This window comes from Podarcis pityusensis, assembly GCF_964106645.2.
Source record: "Podarcis pityusensis genome assembly, chromosome: 5".
Lineage (NCBI taxonomy): Eukaryota > Metazoa > Chordata > Lepidosauria > Squamata > Lacertidae > Podarcis > Podarcis pityusensis.
In genome coordinates, this window is record NC_138032.1 from 5,765,581 (window position 1) to 5,780,122 (window position 14,542).

The 14,542-nt window shown below is 49.3% G+C and overlaps 1 protein-coding gene across 3 annotated transcripts in view; it reads left to right on the forward strand.

Annotated features, from left to right (window-relative positions):
• The window catches only part of DVL3 (dishevelled segment polarity protein 3), a 53,798-nt gene that overhangs the window by 34,192 nt on the left and 5,064 nt on the right, over positions 1-14,542 (forward strand). For 2 of the 3 annotated variants that reach the window (XM_081007944.1, XM_081007943.1), the window contains exons 3-14: positions 1,239-1,360; positions 1,976-2,082; positions 2,791-2,926; positions 4,231-4,324; positions 4,519-4,588; positions 5,645-5,784; positions 8,297-8,373; positions 9,057-9,124; positions 10,212-10,361; positions 12,190-12,321; positions 13,064-13,231; positions 13,845-14,057. In XM_081007944.1, coding sequence (XP_080864070.1) covers positions 1,239-1,360; positions 1,976-2,082; positions 2,791-2,926; positions 4,231-4,324; positions 4,519-4,588; positions 5,645-5,784; positions 8,297-8,373; positions 9,057-9,124; positions 10,212-10,361; positions 12,190-12,321; positions 13,064-13,231; positions 13,845-14,057 — 1,477 coding nt within the window. Of the gene's footprint in view, positions 1-1,238; positions 1,361-1,975; positions 2,083-2,790; positions 2,927-4,230; positions 4,325-4,518; positions 4,589-5,644; positions 5,785-8,296; positions 8,374-9,056; positions 9,125-10,045; positions 10,097-10,211; positions 10,362-12,189; positions 12,322-13,063; positions 13,232-13,844; positions 14,058-14,542 lie in introns of all 3 variants that reach the window. The other variant, XM_081007942.1, reaches the window with a different exon arrangement.

Genomic DNA, 14,542 nt, shown 5'->3' on the forward strand with positions numbered 1-14,542 from the left:
GGTTGCGGTGCTCATCTCGCTCTATATGCCAAGGGAGCTGGCATTTGTCCGCAGACAGCTTCCGGGTCATGTGGCCAGCATGACTAAGCCGCTTCTGGCGAACCAAAGCAGTGCACGGAAATGCTGTTTACCTTTCCGCCGGAGCGGTACCTATTTATCTACTTGCACTTTGACGTGCTTTTGAACTGCTAGGTAGGCAGGAACTGGGACCGAACAATGGGAGCTCACTCCGTCGCGGAGATTCGAACTGCTGACCTTCCGATCGGCAAGCCCTAGGCTCTGTGGTTTAGACCACAGCGCCACCCGCATCCTTCTTCTCTACATAGGTTTCTTTAAACATATGCATTCATTTTAGCAGGAGGAAGTTACTATTAAATGATGGTTTAGTACTTTTAGGAAGTACTTGATGCAGGGGAAATGGTTGCAGCAGCACCGGCAACAATTAAAGAACATCAAATATTCAGTGGGCTATCCTTGCATCTCTGTTTTAGTGTCAGTAAACTGTTAGGGACGTGGATGGTGCTGTGTCTAAACCACTGAGCCTCTTGGGCTTGCCAGTCGAAAGGTCGGCGGTTCAAATCCCCGCGACGGTGTGAGCTCCCGTTGCTCTGTCCCAGCTCCTGCAAACCTAGCAATTCGAAAGCACACCAGTGCAAGTAGATAAATAGGTACCACTTTGGTGGGAAGGTAAATGGCATTTCTGTGCACTCTGGCTTCTGTCACGGTGTCCCGTTGTGCCAGAAGTGGTTTAGTCGTGTTGGCTGCATGATCCGGAAAGCTGTCTGTGGATAAATGCCGGCTCCCTTGGCCTGAAAGCAAGATGAGTCCCGCAACCCCGTAGTCGCCTTTGACTGGACTTAATTATCCAGGGGTGCTTTACTTTTTTTACCTTAGGGTGTCCCCTCCCCATCTTTTGTAGCTTTGTTTGTTAGTATTATTATTTTTAGCCTCCAAAGCTGATTTTTAGTCTTCCTCTGAAGCCGCTTTTTGCAGGTGCCTCTGTAAGTGCTGTGGTTTGTCCTTTATCCCTGCAGTTAGAAGTTAGATCTTGGCTCCCATCCCAGCTGCACAACCTCAGAGTGACATCCTTATTTCTTATAGTGTCACTAAACAGATGTACCTAACTAGACCAATAGGCTGCTTTGTTATATTGCAATACTTTGAACCTACCCTTCAAAATGGAAGAATATTTTTATCTGCCTAGGCTAGCTTACCTTCAGCTTGTTTTCTCCTTTCAGCTGGTGTCTGCTGAGGGGTCTCATTCGGATGCCGGGTCTGTCTGCGCCGACAATCAGCCAGAGCTGCCACCCTCCATTGAGCGTACTGGAGGGATAGGAGACTCCAGGCCTCCTTCTTTTCAGTAAGTTGTGTGGCTGTGTATGTGTATAAGGAGCAGCCTTACCTTGAGCAGGGAGAAGGTTGAGCAGTTTCTTTGCAGGAAGCGTGTTCAAGGTTCCATTCTCTTCTGGCGAAAGGGAAGCTTAGTCTCTGCCTGTTTCAAGTGGCAGGGATAAAAGTTAACACTAGAGAGACCCAATTCCTGAGCATGGTGGCCTCATGACCAGCCTTGTGCCTGGAGTGCTCTCAGCATGGGATCCGCAAAGGAAACTGAGACCACTGTTGAACCTACTGGGCTTCTTTCCTCTTCTAACACTTAAACTTGACGCAGTGGCTTATGGACACTGCTCTGGCACCCACCCCTGCTGTATGTAGGAATGTCATACATATACAAAGAAGAGTGTGCATTTGGTTTTTAAAAAAAGAAAGCACAGGGAATGCCAAATATTCAGGCCCCCATCCTGCCGCCTGACATGGTACAGTCCAGAAAAGATTGCACAGCACACCTTTTGCATGTTTTAAGTTCTGCCCTCAGTCTTTTCTTTTAAGCCTCACACTTCTGTGAGCAAATTTGAAGGAGGTGCTTCTGCGCAGTTTTCTACTATGTGTGTGTGTTCGTTTGTTTTTTACTCTGCAGTCCCAATACTGGAGGAAGTCGAGAGAACCTGGATAATGAGACGGAGACTGACTCAGTGGTATCGATTCAGAGGGAAAGGCCGCGCAGGAAAGATGGACCTGAACATGGTGAAGTTTATTTTCTAGAGTTCAACTGGCTATAGTAGTAGTCCCTACCCCACCTCTAAGTCTGCTCTGCAGGCTGTGCCCTTGACTCTGCTGCTGTGTGCATGGGTCAGGTTCGTCCCCATCCCCGGGGCCTTGGGAGGTCCACCTTCTCTGCCGCCATCCCAAGCCAACAATTTTTGAAATTCCCTTGCAATTCAGGGCCCCAGCAGCCCAGTACCCACTCAGGGCCTGGCTCCTCCATGGACCCAGCTGCCCATCTGACCAAATGGGCAGACTTTAAAACAGAGAAGAAAAAATGATCTGACAAGTTGTGGAGAGAGGGACCCTGCTCAAAGATTGCTTGGGACTCAGGAAGACCTTCCCCTTCCCATACTGCTGCTTCTCACAGAGTGAAAACTGGGTTCAGATTTTTTGTTTTCTGCCAATGGAAAGAGTTTGCCAACGAGGGCTGCTATGTTGATATAACCCTTTCCCACTCAACCCTGCCAACCTCCTTCAGGGTTGTTGTTCTGTAGGATTGCCTAGTTTGCACAGTGTGTTATGAAGGCACCATTATTTGTAGGCCCCCCTATATTTTCGCTTCCCCATTGCTAGGAAGGCAACTGGTGATCCTTTCCCAGGTGGGATATATATTTGTTTGGCTCTTTGAAGGCCTTCTCTTCTGAATTGCTCCCCATGGCCGTTGACCCTCTCCTCCTTTTACTCCAGCCCCCAGGGTGAATGGGACAGCCAAGGCAGAACGGCGGCGGGAACTAGGGGGCTATGAAAGCTCCTCCACCCTCATGAGCAGTGAACTCGAAACCACCAGCTTCTTTGACTCAGATGAAGATGATTCTACAAGCAGGTAAAGGGATATTCATGGCTTGGGCCAAAATGACCTGCTATGACTGGAGTCTGGTGAAGGATCCCAAATAAAAACTCCTCAGTTCCTCTTTCCAATCTAATGCTTCTCCCTTGACTCGCCCCAGTCATTTCTTCCTCCAGATTCTAGTCTCCCTGGAACAGTTGTGGAAGCAAAGAACTGATTTGAGTTCCAGAGATTTGGCCTTTCTTCACATTGTGGCAGTCAGCCAGGGTTTGCAAAAGTGTGTGGACTTGCCAGGGACCTGACCCTGACTCTCTTGACTGTACATGTAGGAGACACTTTGTTCAACTGTGCTTGTCTTATTTGCACACAGTGCAGTATTTACCTGTGTATCGTTTTTCTTCTAAAGAAGAACCATAGCTTCCGTATTAGCCTGGAGTTTGGTAGACTGCGTGCAGGATATTTTTCATCTTCCAATTGCTCACATTGCCAAGCTGGTTTAGGCAGTTTTCCCTCTGTCCTGAACATTGCTCTGCCACAGTTAGGAACAGCTGCAACCAGAAACAGACTGTTGAGTGATGTGAACACCTCCCCTGCCCCCAAAATACTCTGTAGGTATGTTTTGTTCACCACCGGCTTTTGTTAGAAAGTTGCCCACCAAACATGTTCAAAGGAGGACAGTGTGTATTCCAGTTCCTCCCCAGTTCCCTTAACACCAGGAATGGGGTACCTATGATCCAGATGTTGTTGGGACTCGCAACGCCCACCTGCTCCAGTCAGTGGTCAGGGAAGATGGGAGTTGTAGTCCAACAACACAGGCTCCCCCTCCCTGCTTTATGCAAGAAGCAATAAATGAAACTTTTTAATGGTTCGCCAGGTTCCCCACGGAGTCATATTTCTCCCACAGTGTAAATCAGTCTTTGCCGAACTGGTGGCCCCCAGATGTTTTGAACGACAACTTCCATCAGCCACGGCTATGCTTGTAGAGGCTGATGGGAATTGTGGTCCAAATCTGAAGGGCAACATGTTGGCAAAGCCTGGTACAGAGTGCCTCTGCAGCATGTGGCCTAGCCTGTTCTAATCTCTTGGAACACATTTTTGTGATGTATCTGTTCATTTGCTGCTTTGTTTTTGTGTGTGCTTGGGGACAAGAAATGGATGGAAGAGGAGGTCCTCTCTTGTGCAAGGGATTGGCCAAGGTGGCTCCCTGACATCTTCTAATTATGTTCCTAGTTACCCAGAGGGTTTTGTTTTGTTTTGTTTTGTTTTGCCTCCTTGCTCCCTTTTTCTGTGGTTTTCCTGGTGGCCAGCTTGTGAGCCTTGTCTTTGCCTCCATACTGTAGGTTCAGCAGCTCAACAGAGCAGAGTAGCGCCTCCCGGCTGATGAGAAGGCACAAGCGACGCAGGCGGAAGCAGAAAGTACCACGCATTGAACGGGTGAGATGCCTGGGAGGGTGTCTGGGAGTGGCGGGAGTGCTGCAAGTGACCTCACGAGTGGTTGGGCACAATTTAAAAATTAAGGGAAAAAGGGAGAGAACCTATGAGGACATTGTTACCCCACCCTCTCCACAGGTCTTGTAAGTGGCATGTAGGTTACGTTTTGGGTCTCATCCTCTTCCTTTCTGTTGTAGTCCTCATCCTTCAGCAGCATCACAGATTCTACCATGTCGTTGAACATTATCACAGTTACCCTCAACATGGGTGAGTACAGGTAGTTGCTTGAAGCCATTTGGCCCACATAACCCAGACTAGGATGGCGGGAAGGAAGTGGGCAAACGGATATTTTGCATCTCAGGCCTGATTGCTGAAGAGCAAACTACAGTAGTACTTTGGATCCCAAACACCGAACGTTTTGGCTCCTGAATGCTGCAAACCCGGAAGTGAGTGTTCCAGTTTGCGAACGTTCTTTGGAACCCGAACATCTGACACGGCTTCCAATTGGCCGCAGGAGCTTCCTGTAACCAATTGGAAGCTGCACCTTGGTTTCTGAACATTTTGGAAGTCTAATAGACTTCTGGAACGGATCTCATTTGACTTCCGAGGTACCACTGTGCTGGATTTCTTCTACCATAGACAAAATGTTATTTCAGAATGTAATGTTAAATGGCCTGTGCCATTTATTTATTTTTTACTAAGTGCTACATGTTTATATCATTTTCCATTTGTCCACAGTCTCTAGTATGTGCTACCACACAGGTAATGCCTATCTCTGTGTGTTCCCCTCCTTTTCCCCCTTTTCCTTTTTTTAAAAAAAGCAGTTTCCTTTTTTGCTTACCAATAAAACAAGAAGATTTAGATTTGGTCATCCAATCCCCCCCCCCCAACATTTTCAGCCTGTCTCTATTTTCTGTTGTCTAAAAATACCTCAACACTACAAACAACACAAGCAACACGATGACCAGTATACTAGCTAGCACTGCAATTCTTATTGCATAATATACATAATTTGGTACAAAACAAAATAGTGTTTTTGTTTTTGGTTTTGGTTTTGTTGTACCAAATTATGTATATTATGCAATAAGAATTGCAGTGCTAGCTAGTATACTGGTCATTGTGTTGCTTGTGTTGTTTGTAGTGTTAAGTTTGCAACACAGGGGTTTGTTGTTCTGTCTAAAAATACCTAACAGGCATTCCTTGTAGCTAGTTAATGGCCTGACTAGATTAATGAAATGCTGGCCATTGGTTGTGTGCTGTTCTAACTGCACAGATATCTCCCCTTCGGGTCCCTTCCAACTCTATGATTCTATGTTTGTACAGAGAAGTACAACTTCCTGGGCATCTCCATCGTCGGGCAGAGCAACGAGCGTGGTGACGGCGGCATCTACATTGGCTCCATCATGAAGGGAGGGGCTGTGGCAGCCGATGGAAGAATTGAGCCCGGAGACATGCTGCTGCAGGTGCTTTTTAATTTTTTAAAAAACTTTGAGAGCCAAATGTCCAAGAGGCCTTGGTTTCATGCTATACTCACAATACGCGAAGCTCAATGCGATGCGACGCGCAAAGGGCTGGGGAGGAGCAAAGCAGCTGCAGGTTTCTGTCCAGGAGCCCACACAGTTGAACAGTGAGCCTAGGGTTTGGCTGAGCATGAAGTGAGAACCAGGCCTCTTTCTACAGAATCTGTTATCCTGTGATCACGACAGAGATTTCAGTTATGGCTCAGTTGGCAGAGCGTGAGACTCTTAATCTCAGGGTTGTGGGTTCGAGTCACATGTTGGGCAAAAGGAGGCTGGGCTTAGATGATCCTCCTGGTCCCTTGCAACTCTACAATTCTGTGATTCTATACCAGAGAGTGTACTTGCTATCTGTGGAAGGTGGAGTTCACATTTCCGTAGAGAAGCACAGCGACCCAGGACAGAGAAAAAATCAGGATGGCTGATTTAGAATGTCTTGTTTGTGTAAATGATGTGGTTCTTATCTCAAGGGAACCCTGGGGCCATGATAAACCCTCTGGGCTGTGTACCTAAGGCTTTGAAAGTTTAAAACCTGCCTGTTACTAGGCAAGAACCGTCAGATCTAGGAAAGAGGCCATAGGTGGGGGGCAGAGCACACACTTTGCATGTACAAGCCCAAAGCTCAGTCCATAGCATTTGTTTAAAACCTCTTTAGTCAGCCCTTCACTGACAAGGAACCCCAGGGCAGAGAACAACAAAGCAATTAGTATTCCGCAGTACAAACACTAGAGCCGATAATACATCAACGCAACCATACCCCACAAATGCTTGGGTGAAAAATAGGTCTTCAGGTGGTGGCAGAAACTGCTAGGTGATTTCTGTTTCAGATAGAGAGTTTTCTATCTCAGAGGAATTGGCACCAGGGGACCACCACTGAGATAACTGCATAGCAGATCTCAAATGCCTGCAGCACAGCCGGGAAAGTCTGCCCTGCTGATCTTAATGCAGAGGCAGTTTCATATATATGAGCAGATTTTTCAAGTATTTAGGCCCCATGTTCTGTAGGGCTTCATAAATCACCCCTAGCCCCTTGAATTTTGCCCAAACAGCATATTCTGAGCAAATGGAAATCTTTCAGGGTAGACGTTCCATGCCCCCAATGGGTTAAGCCACTTAGAAGCCTAGCTGTCACATTCTGCACTCGCTGCAGCTTCTGGATCTTCATCAAGGGTAGCGCCCCCCCCCCCCAGCGATTATAATAGTCCAGCCGGGGAGTCACCACTTCATTGGTCACTGTAATCAGGCACTCCCTGTCCAGGAACTGCTTTACCTGATGAACCAGCCATAGCTGACAGAAGGTGCTCCATGCTAGCCATCTCATTGTCCAAGGAAAGGGCAACCCCACTTGGAACAGGCCAGCAATCTACTTCTCAGATCTGATAACAGCCCATGCACAGCGCCTCTGTCTAGTTTGGTTTCAGTTTTGTGACCCTCCTCCAGTCCACCACTGTGTTTAGGCATTGTTCCAAGACGTGTACAGCCTCACCTGATTCAGATGGGAAGGAGAAACATGGCTGGGTGCCACTTTGCTCCGTGATGCTAAATAGCATGAGGGATACAATGGAACCTTGCAAATCCCCGCAGCACAAAGTGTGCCACAAGGTTGAGCAATAGCTCCCTTCTGAAACTGGCCCTGCAGGTAGTAGTGGAACCCCCAGATCACTGTAGGCTTCCTAACCCACGGAGCTGGTCCAGGAAGATGCCTTGGTCAATGGCATCTAAAGCCACCAAGAGATCAGGAGAAGCAACAGTCACACTCCTGCTGTCGTGCTCCTGATACAGGTCCTCAGTCAGGGGAGCCAAGGCTGTTTCAGCCTGAAGCACAGGACTGAACCCAGACTGGAAAGGGTCAAGGCAATCAGTTTCTTAGAAGACTATCTGATGTGGAGCAGCCACTGCCCTCTCCAGCACATCTCTACCTAGAAAAGGTGGTAGGGCTGGGAAATACTTCTACCTGATGGCAACCAGATTGATCCATCTATCCCAGGGGTCAGCAGACTTACTGCACCTCGGGCTGGTGTCTCCAGCGCCAATCGTGCAGTGGGCTGGAGGGCGGGGGAGCGCGTGCCCATACGTGTGTGCACACACGCTATTTCCGGCGCACTTCCGGGTCAGAGGAGCATCGTAAATAGCTTGTGCACATGTGCACGGGCCTCCTCTGACCTGGATGTGCACTGGAAATAACTTGCACATGCGCATATAACGCTTGCACATGTGCACAAACTATTTCCAGTGCTTCGGAAGTGGGCAGCCGCGCAGCGCAGTGCCGGTAAGAGCGGGCGGCAGCAGTGGGGGTCGCTGTGGGCTGGATAAATGAGTCCCTTGGGCCTTATCCAGCCCGCAGGCCTTAGTTTGGGGATCCCTGATCTATCCCAGTACTGCTGTTGGGCATCTCCACATGTTCATTTAAGATCCATACACTTTTGTGGGGCTCTTACATTTTCATCTTTCTGTGCAGGTGAATGACATCAATTTTGAAAACATGAGCAACGACGACGCTGTGCGAGTGCTGAGGGAGATTGTGCACAAGCCAGGGTAGGTAGCCTTTTCTCCCCCTGCAGCTCCAAGGCAGCTCACTCTCTAAACCTACAACTGTTCTTGGGAGTGTGGGCTTGGTGGCGTCTGGTAATGCAGGGCTGGCGCTCAGTTTCTAGCAGTGCCCCCTGGTGCCCTGCAGAAGATCCATGGCCATCTTGGACTGCTGACAGTTCCAAGTGAGCCTAGAGGACAGTTAAGTCCCGCAGATCAGTAAAAATAAAAATTTTCAAGGAAAGATAGCCCAAGGCTTACAGGTTCATTGTGTGTGAGCAAAAGACAGATAGTGGCACCAGCCTTCATCTATTCTAGTTGCTGCATTTGGGTTTGGTGGCAGTGGAATTCTGTTTAGGCAAAAGGACAGCCTTTCTGGCCCCTGACACTTTGTTTTCCCCTTTCTATTATATTATGTTATTTACTTTGATATAGCAGAAAGAGGAAAACAAAGTGTCAGGGGGCCAGTGTTCAAAGCAAGTGAGAGCTTCTCACATGTTTCCCTGTCTTGTTCCATCATAATACCCCAGTACTGAGCTTTAGGGATGTAAAACTCACCCACTCAGTTTATAGGGGAAGATTTATTCTTGTTTCTTCTGCATGTCTAGATGTGTGTATGTGGGTGGCTTTTCTGCGAACTGAGCTGACCAGATCTGGTAGCAGTGACAGCCATTATGTTTCTCTTCCAGGCCCATCACTCTGACTGTTGCCAAGTGCTGGGATCCCAGCCCCAGGGGCTGCTTCTCGCTACCCAGGAGTAAGTGGTTTTTGCTTCATTTCTTGGTTTGCTTAGTAGTGTGCATGAGGACTGGTGTTCTATAGAACCAACAGTTAATAACGTGCCCCACCCCAATATTGTTGCAGGATGCAAGTGGCCAAGGGAGTTGCATGTTTGGATGCTCCTTTACTGGGACGGAGTGGGGGCTCCTTGTACCCAGAAAAACAGCGTATGGGAGAGAAAGCTAGGCCCTTCACCCTGCTAGTTTTTCTACACACAGGGAGATTTTACATACATGAGACCCAGTGTGGTCTAGCGGTTAGAGTGCTGGACTGGGATTTGGGGGGCCGGGGTTCAAATCCCCACTTAGCCATGAAGCACCCTGGGAGACCTGGGGTGCCAGTCTCAGCCTAACTTACAGCACATGGTTGTTGGGAGGGCAAAACGGGGGGGGGGGGGGAGAAGCATGTTTTGCCACCTTGAGTACCTTGGAGAAAGGTGGCATAAAAATGTAACAACAAATAAATATTTTGTAGGCGTGATCCCTCACCTGCATCAATAATAATAATAATAATAATAATGATGATGATGCTGATGATGTATTACTTATACACAACCTATCTGGCTATCTTGGAAACACCTGACTGCTTCTTTCTGTTGAATGTATAAATCGGCCCTAAGGGTGCGATGGAGGTTTCGAAACCTTTTTTTCTGGCCCTCTGTGCTGCGCTCTCTCTATCTGCCTCTCTCCTGCCCCTCTCCATCACCCCATGCCTAATCAGTCCCCTATTCCACATCACACCCAAGACAAGCTACCAAGTTAGCAGGCCAATTCCCTGCATGCAGCCCATGCCCCGCATACCCCCCCCGTGCCCCCCTGCCCCATGCCTGCCTCCGCCTAGGGGGAGCTCCCCCCCTGCACCCCTCATGTTGATCCTCCCTCTCTTCTTTCTCCCCCAGTTGCTCCCCAGCGGATCTGGGCTGGGCCAGACTCTCCATGCTCCGATCCGGGTGAGTCCCGGCTGATGCTGGGGGAGGACAGGACTTGCTCAGAGGTGGCAGGTTTGGCGAGAGGGGATGACTCTTGAGGAGGGGCCTCCTCACGTGCCCTGTGTGTTCCCTTTAGGTGAGCCCATCAGGCCCATTGACCCAGCAGCCTGGGTTTCCCACACCGCAGCGATGACCGGCACCTACCCAGCGTACGGTATGAGCCCATCCATGAGCACAATCACTTCCACCAGCTCCTCCATCACCAGCTCCATCCCAGAAACCGAACGTAAGTCCTCGTGCCTGTGTGTCCCCCACCCCTGCTCGGCTTCTGGTCACCTGCACGCCGTAACCTGATAGGAGCAATACATGCACAGGGGCAAAACCCAGATTTGAGGCCTGGAAAGAGGATGGTTTCCCTCAATAGATCTTGAGCTGCTTGGAAAGAGGTGTTTGCTCCATCTTTTGCTAAAGCAACAGGGATGCTTTTAGAAGCTAAATATTTTAAACCAAAGATTGGAGGATGAGCAGGATGAGGGACCTGTGTGAGGCTAGGTGAAACAGAAGGCCACAGATTTCTTCACTTGGTTGCTTCTTCTAGGATAATGAGCAGTTCCTGTTTGTTTGTGTTTGGTGGGAGAATCAAGAGGGTTGCAAAAAGGAGGGAGGAGAACCCTGACAACTTTACAGGGCTTTACAGGGTTTTATTTATTGTATGTATTGGTAGCATTTTTACATCCATGCCTCAAAGCGACTTACACGTTGAAAATAAAAATAACAAAAGACATCACATAAACAAGTAGCAGTGTGCAGTGATTTTTCTGGTGGAGCAATATCCTTCTCAGTGAAGCAGCATTGACTGAATTGCTTGAGATAAATGGCTATGTTTGGGGCTTAAACACTGCAGAGTCCCTTGTAAATGGATTGAAGTTAAGCAGTCGCTGGCTGAAAACCCTGAACAGTCCCAGAACAACTTCAGGGAACATGGGTTATTCAGGTGGACGCAGTGCTGGCTTCCTGTTAGGCAAATGGTGAGGAAGTTGGAAGATGTGATGCTGAGCACAGGAGAACTTACCCTCTCTTCCAAAAGGGAGCTCAAGAGAGGAAAGGTGGATGTGTTAAGAATTGTGCAGCAAAGAGGTGCGTTTGGGACAGCTGCCTCATAGCGCTGGCCTCTGAGTGGGTTTTGGCCAGAGGCTATGAAGTTGGCCCGTTGAAAAGACTGGCAAGACCTGGTGCTGCAGCGTTACTGAAACTAAGCAGATGTGTACCTGATCAGGTGTTTAAGCTGCTCTGAGCTTTCTTTAAAAAGCTGTTGTTGAAGGATAAAACAGTCTGGGTAGTAATGGAGGTTGCGTGCCGGGGACTGGCAGGGCTCTGCAGAGCAGATGGAAGGTGTAGTGGGCCAGAAGCTGACCTGGGGGAAGAGGGTCATGATTTATGGGGTTTTGTGCCTCCTGCGAGGCAGCAGCCAGAGATGGGGGAGGAAGGACAGGATGTGCTAGGAGAGGAGGGAGATGCGGTGTCTGAATACCCTCCCCACTGTCCCCCAGGACTAGGAGCAGCTTGAAGAGGCAGGCACAGCTACAACTTCCGTGTCGAAGGACTCACAGGCTGTCAGATGAGGGTACTTAAGTTTGGGGTGGCCACCCATTGCGCCAGCAGTCCAGCTCGGAGCATAAGCCCGGGGAGGTGCTCTGGCTGCCTAGTCACCAGAAGTGTGTGTGTGTGTGTGTGTGTGTGTGTGTGTGTGTGTGTGTGTGTTTAGTGCACCTCTGGGGCAACTGTAAATTTGTGCTTTGTCAGTAAGGGATTAAACCACTGGCCATTTGTCCTGCTTGGGCTGGGTGTGCTCAGGGCGTTGTGGTTAGACTGCAGTTGACTGTTTCTAGGAAAAAGGCAAAGAGCAGCCCGTTATGAGGCCTGCTGCTCTCTTTTTTTGCACCTTCAGTGGTTCTTAGCGGGAATCCTGACCCAAGAAGGATTGCAGAAGCTTAGGGTGTGCCTGTGATGTATTGTTCCCTTGCCCTACCCTCCTGTGTGTGGCACCTTCATGTGCTCCTCTGCCTTTCCATCCCCTCTCATCTCTGCCTCCCTTCCCTCCGTCCGACCCGCAGGTCTCGATGACTTTCACCTGTCCATCCACAGCGACATGGCCACGATTGTCAAAGCCATGGCTTCGCCAGAGTCGGGCTTGGAGGTGCGCGACCGCATGTGGCTGAAGATCACCATCCCCAATGCCTTCATTGGTAAGACGCAGGCCCTCCATAGGGCAAATGGGTGAAGGGCCACGGGAGAACCACTTGCTCTTTGCCTCTCCCAAGCAGATAACGGTCTCAAGCCCCTATTTGAGATAAGCGATGGGAGCTTCATAAGGAGGACAGGTTAGATGTGTATCAGAGGGAAAACATACTAACCTGTTTGCAAGAGAAGTGTCTCTAAAAACAGGATTATACATGGCATCTGCTGCAGAATTGGATTCCTTAGAGTCTCAGCTTTCACTCTCTAGCCCTCAAGATCAGCAGAACAAAGAGGATACTTAGCATTTACACAGTGCACTTAAGTGTTTTATGTGTCCTGTAAGATGGGTCTTACTATGCCTGTTTCAGAAGTGGGGCTGGGGTGTCCTTGAGGCTTAGAGCATAATAGCTTGCCTGAATTGAGTTCGGGGTGAGAATTGAGTTCAGGGGTGAGTTCAGGGGTCAGAAACTTCTGGTTCACAACCTTCATTCTAAGCCACTGTGTTGCACCAGATCGAGCACAGAGGTTGGCAAGATGTTATTGAGCACGTCAGGAGGAGCATCTAGGTACATTGTGACTCCATCATGACTTCTGAACATCATCTTCTTTATAGCCCAGTAAGCTGGACTAAGGCAGCAAAAGAAGGCTGGGGCCAGCTTCCCTCCAAGCACCTTCCTCTCCTCAGAGCAGAACAGGGTGCTGTCTGCTTCCATCCTTGCTGAGTCCCTCTTTGCTGCTGTCTCTTGGCAGGATCCGATGTGGTAGATTGGCTCTACCACCATGTAGAAGGCTTCACAGACAGGCGAGAATCCCGCAAGTATGCCAGCAACCTCCTGAAGGCCGGTTACATCCGACACACTGTCAACAAGATCACGTTCTCGGAGCAGTGCTACTACATCTTTGGCGACCTCTGCGGCAGTAAGACTCCTTCTTTGCACTGTGCAGGGGGTTGGGGAGCAAGAACAGGTAGTGGGTGGTTCTGGCAGGCTCTCAACGTGGCCATCTGTTTCCTGGGAGAGCAGAAGTAGGAGAGCCCTCAAAGCAAGTCCATGTGGCTTTACAGAATCATAGAATTGTAGAGTTGGAAGGGAACCCGAGCTCCTCTAGTCCAGCCCGCTACAATGCAGGAATCACAGCTGAAGAATCCACAACAGATAGTCACCCAAACTCTGCTGTAAAATCTGCAGCGAAGGAGAGTCCACCCCCCCCCCGAGGGAGTCTGCTCCACTGTCAAAACAGCTCTTATCACCAGAAAGTTCTTCCTAAAGTTCAGTTGGAGTTTCCTTTATTGCTGAACCTGACATTGTCTTTTCCCTTTTGTCCTGTATTTTGGAGTCAGACTAGTCACCTCCTCTGTGGGGATCTTTAGCTTTCAATCAAAAACTCCCCACCAGGAGATAAGCATCCTTCCATGCCGCTCTTTCCCTCTTTGCACTACAACCTGAATTTCATAGGTAAGAAATGAGGATAAGCTCACTTATGCCCTTGCTCCTGGTGTAACCTTTGCCCTTTCTCTGTCCCTATTTCACAGACATGGCCAGCCTGTCCTTGCATGACCACGATGGGTCCAGCGGCACCTCCGATCAGGACACCTTGGCTCCTTTGCCTCACCCAGGAGCTGCCCCATGGCCCATGGCCTTCCCCTACCAGTACCCGCCACCCCATCCATACAACCCCCACCCTGGATTTCCTGACCCAGGCTACAGCTATGGAGGCGGAAGCGCGGGCAGCCAGCACAGCGAAGGTAAATGTGAGCCGTGTGGGACATGGGCGGAATTCCTCCCACGCCATAAAGATCGTATCACATGCAAGCACTTGGCTTGTTAAGTCTGAACAGCTGGGCTTCCTCTTGAGGAGCAACCTCGCTTCTGCCCAGAGATAAATGGGCCAAGTGGGTTGGGGAGGGGGGATTTGTTCCTTTGGATTGCAGGTGTTTGTTAGGGTCAAGTTCTTGTGAGTGTCCCAGAGCCTGAATTTGCTCAGTTGTGGACCTCTTTTGGCATCTCTTTGTCAAAGTCAGGAGGTTTAGTGGCTGATCACAAGGTTGTGAGATCTGCTTAGAGACCCTGTGGTTCCCAACGTGGGGCACCTGCCCCACGGGGGGTGGGGTTGATTTTTAAGGGGGGCAATTTGGGAATGAGTTATTAACAGTGAATGGCCTTTTAGGCTTCCTCCATATGAATAGGAGTTCACTTTTTGAATAATAAGAATATATGTCACGGTGGGGGG